This window comes from Paralichthys olivaceus, chromosome 16 (assembly GCF_024713975.1).
Source record: "Paralichthys olivaceus isolate ysfri-2021 chromosome 16, ASM2471397v2, whole genome shotgun sequence".
Taxonomy (NCBI): domain Eukaryota; kingdom Metazoa; phylum Chordata; class Actinopteri; order Pleuronectiformes; family Paralichthyidae; genus Paralichthys; species Paralichthys olivaceus.
In genome coordinates, this window is record NC_091108.1 from 19,198,137 (window position 1) to 19,217,187 (window position 19,051).

Consider the following 19,051-nt stretch of genomic DNA (forward strand, 5'->3'; position numbering starts at 1 on the left):
TAATTATTTTTTGAATCTTGTATTAAAGAGTCTATGTCAAACAATCAAAAAACTATCCTGTAAAGTATTTGTGTCTCAGAATATACTAACCTTAAATTCTGCAAACCTCAGCTTACAGGCTTGACTCTGCTCCTCTGTTTACATTGTCTTACATTACACTTGTTTTCATTTTTCGCAGACATATGGTTGCGGACATATGGTTCAGCTGCAGATCAAACTTTCGTGTGAAATGTCTTTTTAGAAAGTTGTGGGTGTTTCCAGGAACTGTGGGGAAGAAAGAGGAAGAGAAATCTGCTTGTTTCAGATCCAGGCAGTAGATTCTATCCACCAGTTGGCTTGAAGCAATGGGCCAAAACATTTGGCAGTCAGAGCAGCAGAAGTCCTTACAGTTTACCAACTGAATTTAACACATACACTATTCATGTCCTTTCAATCCAACTTGAAATTTAATTTTGCTAACCCTAGACCCAAGTGCCCAAAATACCACCACAACTGCTGATTTTGGATTTGAGAAACCCAACATTTTGCTTTCTAAGAAACAAGAAGTCTCAGCAACAACACGTTTTACCTCACACTGTACGAATCAACATGATTCTTCAAGGTATTATAACATTTGTACTGCATCTACTCCTGTAGCTTTTTATATGATGTATAACTCATTTATTTAGAGCAAATAAGGTGTAATCTTAGTTGTGTGAGTAAAATGATTTTAAAGTGCTCAGAGCCGCTCGCTGTGCCAGTGGCTGCATAAACAAAGACCAACTTTGTGTTGTGTTTATCTCATCTCTCGGCTTCCCAGGATGCATTTCCTCTCCTTCCTCTGGACGGCGCACAGATGTGTTGAGGCGCCAGCTGAAAAGTCCTCGTCAGTCACACACAGAGAGCCAACATGCACACACACACACAGTGACATATTAATATCAAGCAGACACACTCGCTGTCCACTTTTGCTTTGCAATTTCTAGACAGAATCATACACTATTATATACATATTTTAAGGTCCTTGACTCTTGACATCTTCAAGAAGCAGCGTTTAACAAAATCATGAAATATAAGCGACAAAGTCAATGGAAAAAGCTGCAATTGGTTAATGTATTAAAAAAACGGTTTTGTTGAATGGTAACATGAAAGGTGGACATTACCCTCTTTTCCTAATTGTAAATCGCATAAAGCAGCTATATTATACCGTATATGTTAACTGGATTTGGGCCAGATCTCCTTGAGAAAAGAGTCAAGCAACGCAGCACTGTCAAAACTCACAGGACCCTGTTGCAACCCTGTCCCATTGGCACGGGACACGTGAGCTCCTAAGTCAGAAACTGTCTGTCAGACACCATGCCAGTCAAACAGCAGTGTATGCAAACTTTAAGAGCAGGCGTGCACAAACTCCATCAGCATGAAAGTCAGCTTGAGTGAGTCATAACACCATCAGCCCGAGAGGCAACTAACTGGTCAGACAGACAGCCACCCACTTAGCTGAGCAGGTCACTGCTACAGGAAAGCAGGTTTCGCAGTCTCTCCACTGAGCTGTCAATCAAACAAAGGCCTGGCTCTCAGGAATCTAGTTTCTCACCCAAAGGAACAGGTCAGCGTTTTAAGATACATGTTTATTCACTGTCTTGCTGAGAGTTAGATGAGAAATCGATACCACTCTCATATATGTCTATAAAATAAGTTGGAGCGGAGGTGTTGTGGTGTCTGGAGAAATGAGGAAACTCTTAAAGGTTCAGTGTGTAGAATTTAGTGGCATCTAGTGGTGAAGTTGCATGTTGCAGCTGCATGCCCCTCACCTCACCCTCCCCTTCCAAACATGAAAGCAACCCTGTGGTAGCCTTCAGTTGTCATAAAAACTCAAAATGACATGTTTGTCCAGTCTGGGCTACTGTAAAAACACGGCAGCCTCCGTAGAGGGGACTTGATCCCAATGTAAATATAAAGTATTTAAATATAAAGGTCCCATTCTAGAGTAAAGAAAACAACAGTTCATACAATTTAGATAAATACACATTAGTGAAAACATCACTACTATTAATTAGTAAGTTCTCCCAACAGACCCCTTTCACCTAAATCTAATACTGGACCTTTAATTTTAAAAAGCATTTAAGCAGCCACCGGTCCAGCAAAGGATAAATGTCATATGTAATAAACAGTGACATGTAATACTACTCTTGCATATTTCATTTTGCATTTTTATTTGTTATTTTCAAGTTTCTGATGCAGATGCAGATTTTGCATCAATTGTCATGGGGCAGTTTGGAAATATTACTGTATGAATATTACAGTTGCAAAAAGGCTTAAATAAATAACTACACTGAATGTTATTAACATAATTTACAAAGTTTTGCTATTAAATAGTGCTCACCGTGGTTGATGTCATCACTTTAAATTGTAATAAAAGAAGTATTACATTACATTACATATTATCTAGCTGACGGTTTTATCCAAAGCAACTACCACTGTGCACTCAACCATGAGGGTACAAACCCAGAACAGCAAGAATCGTTTAAGTACATTAGCTTCAAAAAGGCCAAACTGCAAAGTAGTAAATGCATAAATGCAACTTAACTTATATTTATTTATAGGGCCCTTTAGCAGTCCTATACCTGTGCATAGTGTATTCCCCTCTGTCCAAGAAAAACTAAAACAAAATTGAAGCTCACTGATTTCCAGGTTGTGTCACATTTGTTTAAAACATTCAAGAATCAAAGAGGCAATAAAGACGAGTTGAGGCTTAAGAAATGGTTATGTGCTGAACAGATACTTGGATGGATTCATTGATTGGAGTATTTTGTTTCGTGCTGCTCACATAGCAAAAAAAAAAAAAAAAATGCAACAGCAGTATTCTTCTGATGGACTGGTTACGTGTCCAGGGTGTAACCTGCCTCTCAATCATTGTCAGCTAGGATTGGCTGCTGCGACTGATAAGCAGTACAGATGATGGATGGATGGCTGGGTGGGTGTATTGTGTTGAATGAATGGATGGATGGATATTTCTTGATACAATGTCAGACTTATAATACCAGCTACTTTATACTTTAGAAAAGGTCCCTATAAAATGTCTTCGTATTGAGGCATTTTAATTATCCAGACTTAATATAAAATAATGTTGCTGCAAAATTGTATTCATATAAATATGTAATGTTTTGAACATGACAAACAAAGTTCTTAACTTTCATTGTCAGGGAGTGAAGCCTCATACATTTTTTACAGGAGTCAGGTTTCCATCTAAATTGTGGCATAAACATTTTAAACACATTTTTGAAAACCAGTAGAGAAAATAAAAAGGATGTATTTCCATTAACTACTGAGGTGTGCACATAACAGCTATACAGCAGCACTTGAAGGAGGATTATGAGAATTTCATCCCAATTTAAGAACAAGACGGACACAGCTAACCCTGCTAACTCATGGTGCTAAAAGAAGTAGCCCAACGAGTCTCCTTTACGTGGCTATAGGCTCAGAAAGCAGCCCGGTGCTGTAAACAATGCATAACACTTCTTAAATATTTCGCTGTGCTCAGTTAAACATGGCAGAGTATGCAGTATTTAAAGTGACCCAGGTGCGCTGCAAGGAATTCCAGGCCCCCTGACAAGACAGGAAACTGGCCCCTTGACCTCGGTGTGCTGAACTTAGCACAGTTTGACCTGGCATCTTCGAGAGGGCCCCCGCTGAGTTCAAGGACGTACTCTTCCCTCTGTGAGCCACACTTCTCAGCAAGCCACTGCATACATTGGATGCCTCAGTAAATTTACATCAGGGTCAAAGCCTTCAAAATGTTCACTCACAAACCAAACTAAACTGAGTCACCCTACTTTGCGTCTATATTTTGCACTTATAGTCATAACTGTCATCTCACGATTCTTTAAATACTACTAGTTACAGGCCTGGAACACTTAATCCTTAACATTTAACCGTAAGGGAAAGTATGAGTCTTTTCATAGCCAATGAATAAATAGTCATGGCTGGTATTTGTGTAAGTCTAACAACACACTGCCGTGTTGCCAGTTTTAGCGATAAAACCTTTTTGATTGTGTGTGTTGGTCAGTGAAATACAGAAACGTCAAAGACACGTAGCAATTATGAGGGTTTTTGAGATATGTTTGAAATTTGGACACAGCTGGCCATGCCTGAAACACACAGGTGTGCGTGCATATGCACTGTGTGTGTTTGTGTATGAATACACCTCCACAGCTGGATGTGTCATGCTTTGCATGTATAGAAGTGAGGAACCCTCTAAATATAACTCATGCAATCACTCTCATGCTTTATAGCCGGCTCCTCAGGCGGTTAACTCCTGGGCGGACACACACCGTGCATGTGGGCCAACAATCACTGCAGACGGGACAAGAAGTCATGTGTGTATGTGTGTGTGCTGGTGTTTTAGTGTGTGGTTGGACTTCCTCCATTCAGCCCTCCGCAACTCATAGATTTAGACGTTATTCTTATTTTCACATCGTTAGCAGCTGTGTTTTGGTGGCCAAACATTGTAATCATCTCCCCATTGCTGGGTTTTCTGATGGTTAAGAAGTATTTATAACCGAGGACTGTTTCACTTTACTTTCTCATGACACAATGCAGCGGCCTCTCAAAGTCACAGAATCAGGTTAATCGTAGTTTCACCTGCCCTAATAGAATTATGTGGAATGAGTCATTCTGTTTATTCAAGGACATAAAGACAATAAAAAGTAAAACAAACAAGCCACTTTTTGTTATTGAGATACCAAAGCAATTTGTTGTACTTTTCAATTTCCCAATAAAAATTGTCATGCAGAGAAACCTTGGACACTAAGTCAAATTTATTGTTCTACTTTATTAGTATTCTACTAAATTCAGAGGAGGGTATAAAATGGAGTCGAGCCGTGAGTATGATTTTGTGGTCATCTCACTTTTTGAAAAAATGAAAAGAAATATGGTCCATCCAATCCTGAAAATCCATCAGACACACACTAACATGCACACAAGGACAAAAACTCTCCGGAGCACCTTTGACACATGCATCTGTTCCGAAAATTTACTGATGGACGAGAGCTTCAGAGTCAGTGTGAAAACGGGATTGACACAATGTGTTTGGATGAAAAATACAGACTTGGTGTGAAAAGACTTTAACTGCCAATTGGCAAAACTTTAAGCTCGCTAACATTTACAGTCAAACAAAATGTCAAGCTTCCTGTAATGTAGATAAAATAAATTAGGTGTGTCACCAAGCAGAAAGGTAGTTAAGTTATGCAGAAATGATTCCAGGGGTATGACATCTCAAGAAAGTATACCCTTGCCCGACTTACTATTGAGGTGGGCTGCAGGAGATTTGCCGATAGTCTCTACATAATGCTTTCAGTCTCCTACAGGCATTAGAGGGTTGCAGGATAGAAGAGCCACCAAGTACAACACTGAAGCTGCAGAAAAGACGTTTGGTTGGCTGTGGATGAAGAAGTGTGGACACAAGCTATGATTGCCCGGAAGACCTGTAACAACTTTGGGTAACTAGTCTCATCACCAAACAGTGTTTCAGGAAACTACGCAGCGTAATTTTACCTGTGATTGAGTGTTAAGCAGCTGATTTCACTGGGCAACAACATTCAGACTGTAAAGACAGCTCCTGGCTGAAAACATGAAGGAAGGGGTTGATGTGGCTGACGGACACTGGAACTGAATGGGTTATTTACCAAGCCATCTGCTGTATATTGTCTTTTTCATTTGCTACGGTGTCTGTGTCTATATAAAAGTAGTCTGAGGCACTGATCATGCACTAAGAAAAACTTACTTGCTTTAGTTAAATTAGTATCCAAAACACCAGAAGTGTTTTCATTTTTGCACCTACGGGTGGTACTGACAGGAAACAAGGTTACTGCCAATGCTCTGCCCACTCTGCCAGAGAGAGAGTGGGTGACGACAGGTGACAGAGATATACAGTATCTGAGACAGATATCTCACTCAGCTGCACTGTTTCAACAAACACCCCTGTTGGACTGTGACCATGAGGGATGACAGTTCAAAACAAGATATCGGTAAATCTTACACCACGCCAACTGAGTGGTACAATTTTCCTCCTCCTGTATGTCCTGTCTGAAACCACAACTACCTGGATCCTGTGTTTGGCCTCTATCCTACCATCCTGCACTAAAGACCCTACATTCACTCACTAGGCTGTGATTCCAGATTCAAACGACGACAAACTTCCTCTGCCTCCATCGTTCATTGACTCAGCCAGTGCCCTCTGTCTTTTGTCCTGTATCTCTTCTGCACTTTTTAAGGACATTTTAATTGAATTTAGACAAGGACTTTGGAGAATGTCTGCAAATTTGGGTGTGCAAATTTCTCCAGGTTTACCTTCCACACATGAGGAACACAGCAGGAGATTCTGCAGTCAGACATGTTCACAACAACACAGAACGTTCAGAGTGGCACCGTGGGCAGAGGCAGGACGTAATGTAAGCTGCTCTCTCTCTGGCCAATCTCCTGAGGGGCTGTATGTGAGTCAGTGACCGATTCTGGACTTTCTCTCTAATAACTCTTGCTAGCCCCTTAGTAACAACTCCTAAGTTGGATGTAGAATGTCATAATAAGGTGACAAGAGAATTTTTGGTGATAAGGTCTGACGCCAGTGTTGATGTGCTCATCATGATCAAAAGTGCTTTTGACATCTTGACGTGTGGGGCAACACTTTCTCATCCTGTGATATTTGTATTCTTTTTAAAATGTTTGCGTCTGTTGCGTGTTAGAAACGTCATCAGTTCGCCCACTCAGAGGATTTCCTGCTGAGTTCTCACATCACATCATTTCGACATTCTCTGTAGTTCTCACCAGGAGGCTAATCGAAGACTCTCTGGATAAATTCCAGATCGGTCTTAAGGCAGCTTATGATATTAGTGGATTGGTTTGGATTGTCTTTTTTGCCCAAGAAGCTTTCAGAAAATAAGCTTTTTGCAGTTTGAAAGCATTTTGAGGATGGTGAATTTTGGTCCCACTGGACCTCTACACCTCCCACCCACCAAACACAGTACACACACAAATAGTACTGATCCCAGACTCAAATTATGGCCTTGGCATCTGTCCCTCTCCTCCTGTTTTATTGGTAACCCACATGCAGAGCTCCAGTGCCAGCAGAGTGTGGCAGAGGGTCGCGTTTCGCCACAGTCCCACACGATTCACAGACTTTCTTCTTACCCCCTGATCCTCCACTGTTGGTCCCCCCGTCATAGAAACCCCGTCAAAATTTTCCGCTTGCACCGAAAATAGTTTGTCTGACTGCTGCCCACGCTCGCCTGGTGCCCACCAGTCGCCCATGGCAGGCTGAGTACACATGATGACGATGAGACTGTTTTCATCGTAATAATTATAAAATTCAATACTTTTTCCTCTCCCCAATATAATGAAACAATATCCAGTTTTCATGAGAGGTAGTTTGAGAGAGATTGACGACAACACGGTTGGGGGTTGTGGACATAACTGCATGTAAAGTGGGCATGTTCCTAAAAAAGAAATAGACTAAGGATAGGGATAATACAGGCCCTGTAAGTGTTCTTCAACAGTTTACTTCTTAAAGGATTATGATATATACCCCCACTGACTAATATTGCGGTGAAGTTGCTGTGTTTTATTTTGTATATGTGATGTTTCATACAGTTATTAAAACAAGGTGTATTCGGCAAAAAATAAATACGACTAATAACCTGTAAATGTTGCATGAACACAGAACTTTGCCTGGGTGTTTTTCTCTGGATTAGTTTAGGTCTTCAACTTTTAAAAGTGTCTGTAAAGCAAGATCACCACAGGAATACTTTGCTTAAAACTGAAAAGAATTCACTTAATAAGAATAATCTTTGTGAAAAATTGAATTATTCATATAGACATAATTATTTAATCAAAATGTCTCTCTTTTATAACGGAGCAAAAACTAATAAAGAACCTTATACGGTTCTCGTAAAACCTACAGATGTTCAATATGAAGCGACTTGTTTTTAAGTAAGGCAACCTAACAAAACACTATAGATTTATTTAACAGAATATTGCATTTAATTTCAGAAATTAAGAAATGAGGCCAATTCACTGACTGAATAAAAAACATGAGTGCTTTTGCCCTGATATTGCGTTTTTTGGTCTTACAGCACAGTGAAGGCAGTCAAAATGTATCCCTCATGTGATGACACGAGAGGTCGGCCAAACCCTCCAGTATGTTTGTGCAGCTACCTGGTTTTGAGAGGGGGGGTCAGTAAACAGGTAAAAATGCTACAAATAGACTCTAGCCACTTAAGAATATAGTCTTGAGGGAGGGCAGCCTGTTCCCGGGCCTGCGTCAGCACTGACCTTTTTGCTGTTTGCTAAAGGGATTGGGTTTCACCTCCACCTCTCTCGCTTTCACTTTTTTTCAACACTCACACTTAAGCCATCTGAGGAGGATAAAATGGCAGTTTTGTCCAGGAAGGAGAAGCTATGGTGTTTCAGTCTAGGGCCAAGTGATATGACACCAATGATAAGCTGAGTGCAGCAAGGAAATGTTTTTGTCCAACATGGTTGGACGTTTTGCATCAAGGACCTATATAAGCAAGCCTACCCGCTTGTAATTATACAGAGCATGCGATCACACACTTCATGGTGAAGTCAGGGGTCAAAGCCAGAGCAATGGATTGAGTGCCTTTACGAAGGAAAGAAAAAGTTACCACAAGTCTTTAAACCTCTAAAATGTGTACTTCTGCTCATCACTAACCCTTCTCGTGAACCATTGCTAAAAGCCATTTGCACTCATCCACCATTGGTTCCATACAAACTATAAATATCTTTCCCTGTGAGTTGAACATTGACCTAACACCCCTTCAGGTTTTACTAAAACATAAATGGTTAGCCTACAGCTCCCTCTGCTGGCAATACATGGCCAAATCACACTCATTGCTTTGGAATACCATTAATAATATATATTTTTTAAAGCCTAAAGATCTGGATTACACAAAGGTCTATAACCGTATGAGCCACTTTCACAAAAAATGATTAAAAAAAAGGAGTAAAGCACAAAACGTCAACAAGAGTGAAAACCTCAACTCTTTTCCTGTCTGTAGAGTAAGACTGGTGAGAAACAGAGAAGCAGAAATAATATGCACCTACATGTTCATTATTCACCACTTCCTAAACAAAGCTGAGCAAACAGCAGTTTTCTTTGTGCGCTATCCAGTGTGGTTTTTGTGGCTCGGAGATTATCTGATATCAGGCCAGCTGTAGAACGGGTGTATGCAAGTTAAACATAAGTGGTATGTTCTTACACCACTGTTCCAGTTGGCTCTCCTGTTTATCAATTTGTAGTTTTAATGGCATATTATATTCCATATGAAACTATTACAAGACTCAGCAGTTTTAAAATACAGGTCTGAGAACGAATAACATTCTTAGTCCTCAGAGACAGCATCTGGCCGACAACATCTGGCCGACAACATATAGGCAGCCAGCCGTTTCTGTGTTTGTAAGATCGCCATATTTAAATGGGTTTGGTTTAGGTTATGATACTAAAACTATATAACTATTAACTCTTTCTCACATCTTGAGAAAATAACATAGAAACACAAAAGAACCTGGTGTAGTAAGTAAGAACACACTGAACACTGAGCAAGCACATGCACTTTCACAAGTAGAGACTGGACAAGGCATTGATCACAGTAAATATGTTGCAGTGTAATGTGGTGAAACTAGTTTAGAAATACAAGGCTGAGATGACAAAGAACCAACTGTGTGCATAAATGGGCTCATGTGGACAAACCATTATCTTGTTATTCCTTCTGCAAAAATAAATTGTGGTAATGTCTTGAACAATTTTCATCATTCATAGATATTTGTGATTATACTCAAAAATGTTTGATGGTGCAGTTGAAGTAAAAGAAAAAGTACCACATAACTTTTCTACTTGGGTAAACGTATATAAGTACTTGATTTTAAATCTACTTAAAGCACTGAAATTATAATAACTTTGTTTACTGGTGCTACTGTACTTTTGTTTGATAGAAAAGACTTTGATAGTATAAGACTGTCATTTGATATCTCCATGGATGTTGTTTATATCTAATGGTTGATTTGCAGTGGTGGCCTCTTCAATCCAATTTTTGGTACACTGAAGAAGGCAGGGTCTAATGTTACCTCCCTGATTATTGATTACTTATATTATATTATAATTGCTGATGCTATATGTCAGGACCTAAAAATAAATTTTCTTCGGTAAAAAATGTAATAAAGTCCAGTAACAAAGTAAATATAATTTGTTACATCCCACCACTTGTGATAATCATGTCACCAGTTACTGCTCCACAAAAGACACTATATTAATAACTAAGTTATTCTGTAGCATTTCGGGAATAGTTTAGTTAATCTAGTTTAAAAGAATCTCAGCCAATGAAATAAGCTAAACTAAGCTCTAAAAACAAAACTAATGGCTTAGATAGCCTCAAAGTCTCACTATACAAATATCAAAGCCAAACGTTAAGATAAGGTAATGCAGAACAAGTTAAGTTAAACAAAGATAACAAAATCCAGTTAATGTATCTACCTGGCATTAGGCTAAGGTTCACCACTTAGAAGAAAGGTTGCAGGAGAGAAGCTATTTTTTGATGATACATTAGATACAAGGTAAAACAAAGTGACTATTTCATTCTTTAAGGATCACTGGATCATTTATGCAACAACAACAAATGCATGCTCAAATGGAGTCCAGTCATATTTAATGTAACTGCATTTTAGGTACTCAACTTATAACAGCGATATTATACATTCATACTGCATAGTATGCACACTTCTACTAGGCTACTGAATATGATTTTAAAGACAGAAAGATAAATGTCCTAGCTGTTGCACAGAGGCGACAATAGACTGACCCCTCCCACAAACTAAAAACAATTCTTGTTTACTTGTGTCCATAGTTATTTAAAGCTCACTCTTTACCCCCAGTGACTGTCGATTGTAATCTTCACTGGTGCTCAGAACACAGAGGAAAGTCGTTTTCAAGGTGTTTCCCTTGCTGGAACAATGCGTGTACACATGAGGGTGTGAAGTGCCACTCTGTGCTGAACATCAGCACTTCACTGCTACCCACAATGCACTGTGGGAAAGGTAACACCCTGTAGCAAACCAGACACGGAAACTAGTCCTGAAGGGAGCTCAGAGAATATAACACCAGCCACATAAACTGACGAGAAAAGACTTGAACCTGGATAAATATGAGGCAGCTGATTATTATTTCAGTCCAAGTGGATTTTATTGATCATTTGGATTCTTTCCCACATACTTTGGAGGTTGTTTTTCTACCTTTTGGCACTGCAAAGGTGTGAGTTAGTGAAGTGGGACGGCCAGGGCAGAGGGAGGAGCTGCAGGGCTCTTCATGTGGAATACAGCTCTGTTCATATGGTAAATAGACGGTCACATGGGGCAATAGTCTTGAGGCAGTGTGGGGAAAAGAGAGGGAAAATAACAAGGAGAGAGAGACAGAGACACAGGAGGACTTTGGCCTGCCCCATGTGCAGGAGGCGGCACTTTCACCCTGAGGGTACTGGATCACATTACAGAAAGAAAAGGAAACAACGGACTTGTGCCATGTTGTGGTCAAGCTGAATCTTAAACTATTTCAGCAGGACCCTGATAGGGCTCTATCCTCTACTTCTTCCATTTGACTCAATTATTTCCCCCCCTCTCTGTGGGAGTAAATGTTCAACAGCTTTCAACAGCCACCCCGGGCAGTTGCCCCTTGAGACCTTGTCTTACTATCTGACGGGAAAGTAAACAGCCAAGATGCCCACTAATTTCACTGTAGTGCCAGTGGAGGATGCAAAGGACAGCAGCAACAACGCAGGAGCAGCTGTCAGTCTGGACAAAATCTTTCACGAGGAAGACAATGAGGACAACTTACAAGGTAGGACAAAATACATTCTTAAGCTTATATAAAAGTCTATATCCTCAGGGAGCTAGGTTTAGAACACCTTCTTCTTCCTGTTTGGTGTCGTATGTGAGCTTGATCCTGTCCCAGCATGCAATGGGATAAAGTCAAGGGTTAAAATGTGCAGGTATGATGTGTCATTGTGTAATAACACAAGCACGCTGACACAAATAGTCAGATGCATGTTAGGACAGGCACATACTTCACACAACACAGGAACAAACACACAGTGAGTTTGTAAGTGTGACACGGGTCAACCAGCTGAACTTGCAGTGGTGTCAGGGAGGAGGAACTGCGAGCTGTTGAAATTAGGTCAGTGTAACTCTGATTGATAGTGTAGATCACTGCATCATCAGTGTTGGCTGCCTATTGTAAAAGTATAAAACCCACAATGTGAAACTCAAGATATGTTGTAAAGCCAGCTGCTGAACTGAAAATGTTGATTCTGCACGTTACCTTTAGAAAATTAACAAACTTAACATAATCTGTCATCTGCTTTCCGCTCCATTTACTTGTTTGCCTAAGATACGTATGTTAATTATTTACAGGCCATCTTTATCTTTATCTATGCATATCTCTGTTTTGCTAGTTGTCTGTCTAAATGTAATATTCATAATGAAATCAAGACAATGAATGCATTCAGTGGGTTAAAGTTAATTATTGTTTAGGTTTAGCACCAGTAAAAAGTTGAGACCATAGGTTGCCACTTGGTTGAGACAGAATTTGCTGAGCTAGTTACTCCTGGGAAGAGCCTATCTTGCGGGAAGTCTGCTTTATGAATGGATTTAGCCAGTGCCTCATTTAGTTAAGTAGAATAACGAACTATATGACCAAGATATGCGTTAATGGGTACTTTCTATTTACAGATAAAAACTGAGAACAAATCAAAAAGTAAGTTTATCTTTAGCTGAAACAGGCTGGGGGCAGCTCAGACACTGTAAATGGGGTTGCCAGATTATGACAGAGGCACGTTATATACTTAGATGCTGCCTAGTGTGTGATTTTGGCCATTGATGGCACCTGTTTTACATCATGAGTAATAGAACAGAACAGTAAAGTAGAAATAAAGGGACAACATTTCCGTCATGAACAAGCTGTGTAAAAGGGGCAACCTATTCAAGAAAGACAGGATACCTTTATAAAATGAGTAAAAATGTGTAAATCCTAGGATATAATAATAATAATACAAATAACCAAGTGCAATAAATGCATTTCAGTCAGACAACTCGTGTTCAAATGTTTATTGCAACAGCGATAGTCTCTAGGCTCCGACTTAATCACTCCTGATATAATTACATTGATATGATGGGAGTGAAGAGCAAGTACCCCCCGTCGGAGGATGGAGGGGCTGAAGCAACTGGCAACGAGACTGATGCAGCAGCAGTGGCAAGCAAAGGGAGTGATGGGACATTTTCTCAGCTTAAACAGTCTGCCTATGAGGGTGGGTTTGTGTTATAGATGATTGTGGAGAGTGAGGTATGTCATGTGATGTATGTCACATGATTGAAGCAGCAAAGCTCAAGTTGGCTGCCTGAAATACAAGACAGCGGATGATGGTTAAGGCTGATGAGCTACTGAGATGTAGGAGTCTCAGATGGACGTGGACTCCTTCCTATACCTTTCCTAGTTCTCCTTCCTCAAATGAGGAAGAGGCAAATTAGTTTAGTTTTCTCTGAAGTCTTCTCTTTCACAAGTTTGGTAACCTGTTCTTCTGCCTTTTCCCTCATGGGCAATTTTTCTCTCGAGGGCCTGACTGACCTTCTCCACCACCTTGAGGCAGCTGGTGATTAGTTTCTCCAATCTTGTTTGAAAACCAAGACTTCTCTACTTCAGGTTGATTCAGATGGGTGTCTTTTTGCTGCAACTCACTCAGCTCTCGTCTCCAGGTGTCTTTGGAGCTCACTGGTCAGATATAATAACTTTTTCCAGAGACTTTCTCTCTTTTGTCTCTATCTAGAGCCAGAACATATGTTGCTCTGCAGCCTGGAGGTGAGCATGCAACACCCAGGTGCCTACAGTCTAATGACACGAAAAAGGTCAAACTCCATTGACAACATTTCACACTAAAGCAATATAAAGGTTCAAATTGATTTGTACCAGCTCATTCTTCAGAAAGAATGTTCAATGGCACAGCAGAAACGCCAATAGCACACCTGGAACTCTCCAGACGATGACCTGCTCTTTTTATACTTTGGCTCAGTGAAACGTTACACAGACTTTGTTCTCAGGCTTATGAAGATAAAAGTCTTTATAATGTGCGGTTCAACTGATTCAGACATTTGCGTTCACACATACGGCTCCTCTGGGTAATGTCTAGATAAGTTCACATTTACAGCGCATTAAGCAATCTCTCATAAGATTGTATCTGTTTTACATATAATATGTATTTGAAAAAATAATGAGGCTTCTTCGATATGAATTAGTCAAGCTTTAAGGTTTAAATGTACCTTTTCCAGAGAATAGATTAACTCACCACTGTAGTCTACTTTAGAAAATAGGTAAACAAGGACAAATCTCACCATTCAAGTTATTAACAAGCAGTAAATCAGTGTGCTTGTGTTCAGGCTGTTTACAACCTGCTAGAATGTTGCAGTTCAGGTCAGATGTTGAACTCCAGTGATGAGACGTCTCTTCTCATGGGTTAGATATATGTATTTTCCTTTAGAAGGAAATGATGATGATGTGTTGTAAGATTTATTCTGAATGTGCATACACTTGAAAATGATTAATCTGATGATGTAATGTCTGGTCTTATACCACATCTGTACACCTGTCTGAACACAAGTGAGTTATTGGGGTTTTCACTAAAGTGGACCATTCTCTCTGCCAAAGTTCCTCAAAACAGCACGTGACTGTGGAATACTGTGATCTCAGTGTGTTGGTATCTGGGATTGATCTTCAGTGCTAACTTGAGGAAATTAAAGTGAAAATAAAAGTCAGTCATTTCCAGAATATTTCATACAAGTTTTAAAAGAAAATCATGTAAAATACTCTCAGAAGAGCAAGATTTTGTGAATGTAAAACTTATTTTTTTCTACACTTTCAAAGAGCTGTCTCAGAAGAAGTCATTCTAAAAGCTATTCCTGTTAAGTATAGTAGCATTTAGAATTGCGGTGAGATGTAAAATGGGTACTTTGGTTAAGTAACACTTATTCATGGAGTAGGAGAATTTACAATATAGACCATACAATTCCCATAATGCAACTCAATGGGGTGCTTTTGTTAAAGCTCCTCCATAGTCACAGAACAATTACACAACTGACAGGCTGAGTAGTATTTATATGTTTCATTTAATGTAAAACCAAATAATTCTTGCAGAGAGCTTAATTATTTCCACCACAGTGGTACCTTCCACTCTTTGTCTTTTTTGGTAAAAGCAGAACTCACAGAACATACCGTGCTCAAAAAGGACACATTGAGGACACTTACTGTGCTTAGTAGACAAGATGCCATCAGTATAAACAATAATATCTCAGTACCATCATTTTCTAATTCAATGACCTGTAACGCCTATCATGTTTCATGCTGTCCCACTTTCCGCTTGTACAGTATTATTACTTATCAGGGTTGTTTTTTAGGTTGAGCTAGTCTTGAAAAAAGCTCAGTTTTTTAATTTAATAATAATGATAATAATCAACATCTTGGATTGTGACAGCAGCAACATAATCACAACAATACCTACAACCTCTACCACCACATGGATAGTTTTAGAGAAGAAAAAGTGGGAACATTTTGATTATGATGATTATAATGACCAAAATATTCACAATTATTAATTAATTAATGAATTACTGATACCGTTAGCAATTTTATCAAGTTTTAGACTGACATAATATTTATTATCAATAAAAATGATGTATTTCATTATTTATCGAACAACTTGTTATGTTAAGTGCAGATTTCAGACAAATCTGTCGTGAAAAAATAGCATCAGCATTTAACAGACACGATTTGTTAGCTATGGCCAGAGATAAGTTCTTCCCTGACGCTCCATCTGCCATTTGTGTCAACACTCAAGAAATGCAGTGCTTGCTGCATCTTGAAAACCTGCTGACTTTGGTTGATGCTGGACTGTATCAACCAAATCAACACGGTAATTACAGTAATTAAAGATTAAAGGGTACAATATAATTATCTGGAATTTCACCACTGTATACAGTGAAACCGGTAATAATTTCATCCCTAGATAGTTAGTCCCCCTGAGCGTCTCTGCAGTTAGCACCCTATAGCAGTATAAAGACGTCACTGTGGAAAAATAAGTAACTAATCCTTGAATGGTGTGACAATTGTATTCTGGTGTGTCTGTTAGCATACACACATGTAAAGTCTAGCACAGCTCTCTAATCATAATGTGATCATAATGTGAGACAAACTGCAAATGTCTTGATTGTGTTTGTTCTCAGTGTCGTCGTGTCCTTTGCCCTTGGCTTTCCACTCTGAACACTTCCAGGCATGTCTCACTACTGTAAAGAGGAAAAGGATGTTAATCATTATATATAGCATTGTTTCCATCTTTTTGCCTGCCAGTAGCAGCACTTCTCCTGTGTTCAAAAGGAAGTTTATTTTTAGTTCAATAAAGATCTGTTTACCCAGTTAGTCAATCATGCAAATGCCTCAACAGTCCAGTTTTACACAAGCATTTGTTTCCTTTTAGTTTGCATGGTTAGGGTAATAGCTACAAGTACATTGACTCTGTGGCCTTTGACTTACTTACTTACTTATTATATCTATTAAACCCACTACATGACGTAGGTCTTTTTAAATCTACTGAGTAATTGCCGCAACATAGTCTTGACATTTCACGTCCTACTGTTACCTCTAAATGGCAGCAGTCATTTTTTTACTTCACTACCCCCAAAAAAGCATGAGGCATCCTTGATCAATACAGTGATGTTTACCAACTCAACTGGTCCTACATGTTTTAAGTTATACAAAAGGCACGGAAGATACAAAAGAATCAATAATGACTCATCTCTCTTGAGAAGGAACACACCTACAGGGCTGTTACAATAAATTAAATTCATCATGGCGTTCACTCACATATGTTAATCATTTTTGCTGCGTGCTAAACGTTTTTTTACAGAGTTGTACTTGATGAACCGAGCCTCTGAGACACTGTGCTGTAATACATGATGATATATGGACATCTGCTGGTTATTGTGATTACTGCACAAGAAGCTTTTTGGAATCTTTGCAAGCAAACTGTCTGCGAGATACACTGTAGTCGTCTATCCTACGAGTGTTCCTGTCTCATATTTGAGCTGTGTTCATTTTTTCTATATTTCATACTTTTTCCAAGCAAGAACAAACTTTTGTTGTCCTCATCTGGCAGCTTGGTGTCTTTTCTTATTGCACAGCAATCCTTATTAGGACAACTGCAGACTTAGACCAACTGCAGAAAAGAAGAGAACTAGAACCCTCACAGTACAGATTGATCACAGAGTCATTATAATGTACATGTTAGTGATGCTTTTTCTTGTCATCATTAATGTAGCCCACAAATTTCAGGAATTAATTTTTTTACAGAAATAACATGAGCATAACCTCTTCTGCTGCAATGTGTTAGAGGCTCCTGAATTTGCCTATTCTGATATAAAATGTCTTATTTCAGATCCTCTTGATTACCATGTTTATTTGTGCTGCTTCACCAGAGTGCTCTTTAGGTATAGTTCAGGAAACAGTCAGATGTATTGGTTCAGAACTGAAAAAAATAATTTCAGAGGCAATTGTGACACACTGCAGCGGGACAGGTAGGACAAAAAGGAAAAAAGAAAACAGAGGATTATGTACACTTCAGGGATCACGACTTAAGCTGCCATTTTCCTGACCCTGATCAAACTGAACTTGTTTTTTAAGACTAAATGTACTTGCATCACGCTGTGTCACAAGCTATCTGTGAGATGATGTGTTGAGACAATATGAGTAAATAGTCATCTATGAAAGGAAGGGTTAGGGTATTTCCAGTGTTCTGCCTCTTACGTCATTCATGAGCCCAGAACAATTGAATCAGCAGCTTAGGATGGATGCATAGTGACTGCAGTATGTCGCCAATTACACACTGATTACAGATCTAACACTGACCTTAACCTCGGCACACCAGGTGTCAGAGTTTCCACAAAGATCCGTTGCGCTTGTTTTAAAGTAAAGGCAATCTGCCTTGAATAATCTTTCCTGCTCATCACTGCATGCCACATTTTGTTACTATCTTCTCCATGTCATGTGCATCCACAGTACACTGTTTTTTTATTAAATGCTCTCCACTGATCGCTGAACCACTGTTAGGCCTTGCGTTCTTCAAGGCAATAAAGATGGGCCGACAACAGTGTGATCTAGTGTGATAATATACCATATCTAATAGGCTGAGACCACTGCATGACAACCGGGGGCAAGACAAACCAAACTGAGCAGCGGTTTGAAAGGCGCGTCTTCATGTTACTCTATGATGCTTGTCTTTGTAAGTGCGCACAAGAGCTGGTTTTAGTGAAAGGCTGAACTGTGGGCAGAACCTTGCTTTGTCTGCCAAAAACTGAAACACTTGTCCCTTAGTCTGTGGAGACAGTGTTGGACCCTCTAATGCAAAATTGTTAGAAGAAGTAGCTAAATGAAGTGTCATTTAGATTCCATGCTGATTCTCTTCTGTCAGGTGTGGTCAGGTGTTGGATGAAGGTATGAGTCACATCTCATTTGACAGTACCCATAGTCTGGTGTCTGACATAATTGCAATATAACATAATTCCTATAAACACCTTTGGGAAATCCAATATAGTTTAGGTATTGAACTATGCTGTTAAATGTTTATCTTAATCATTATGAACTACTGTTTACATTTAAATTTACAAAAAACAATCATAAACTCAATTTGTATTTGGCGCAACATTTCTTTCTTAATTATCCGCAAATTTAAATTTATGTCTCACCGAAGCTAACAAGTGTTAGTGATAACAATGTTGATGTTAGCTCATCAGGATAGTGCCAAGCTAACTCTTACCTAGCATTGCTGATAATTACTTATTTAGTCATAACATAACTGAAAATGATCCAACATGATCTACCACTGTTTATAAAGATGGACGATGCATCTTCACTTTGATTTTGGAATTGAGGCGAGGTGTCAAGGTCCTGCCTATATGCCTCCTTGACCAATTGCAA

At 39.3% G+C, this 19,051-nt stretch overlaps 1 protein-coding gene across 2 annotated transcripts in view; it reads left to right on the forward strand.

Moving 5' to 3' along the window:
- Positions 1 to 11,115: 11,115 nt before the first annotated feature.
- The window catches only part of LOC109646762 (solute carrier family 12 member 7-like), a 31,891-nt gene continuing 23,955 nt past the window's right edge, over positions 11,116 to 19,051 (forward strand). For both annotated transcript variants that reach the window (XM_069511330.1, XM_069511331.1), the window contains exon 1: positions 11,116 to 11,878. In XM_069511330.1, the coding sequence (XP_069367431.1) occupies positions 11,758 to 11,878 (121 nt within the window). In that variant the 5' untranslated portion in view covers positions 11,116 to 11,757. The remainder of the gene's footprint in view (positions 11,879 to 19,051) is intronic.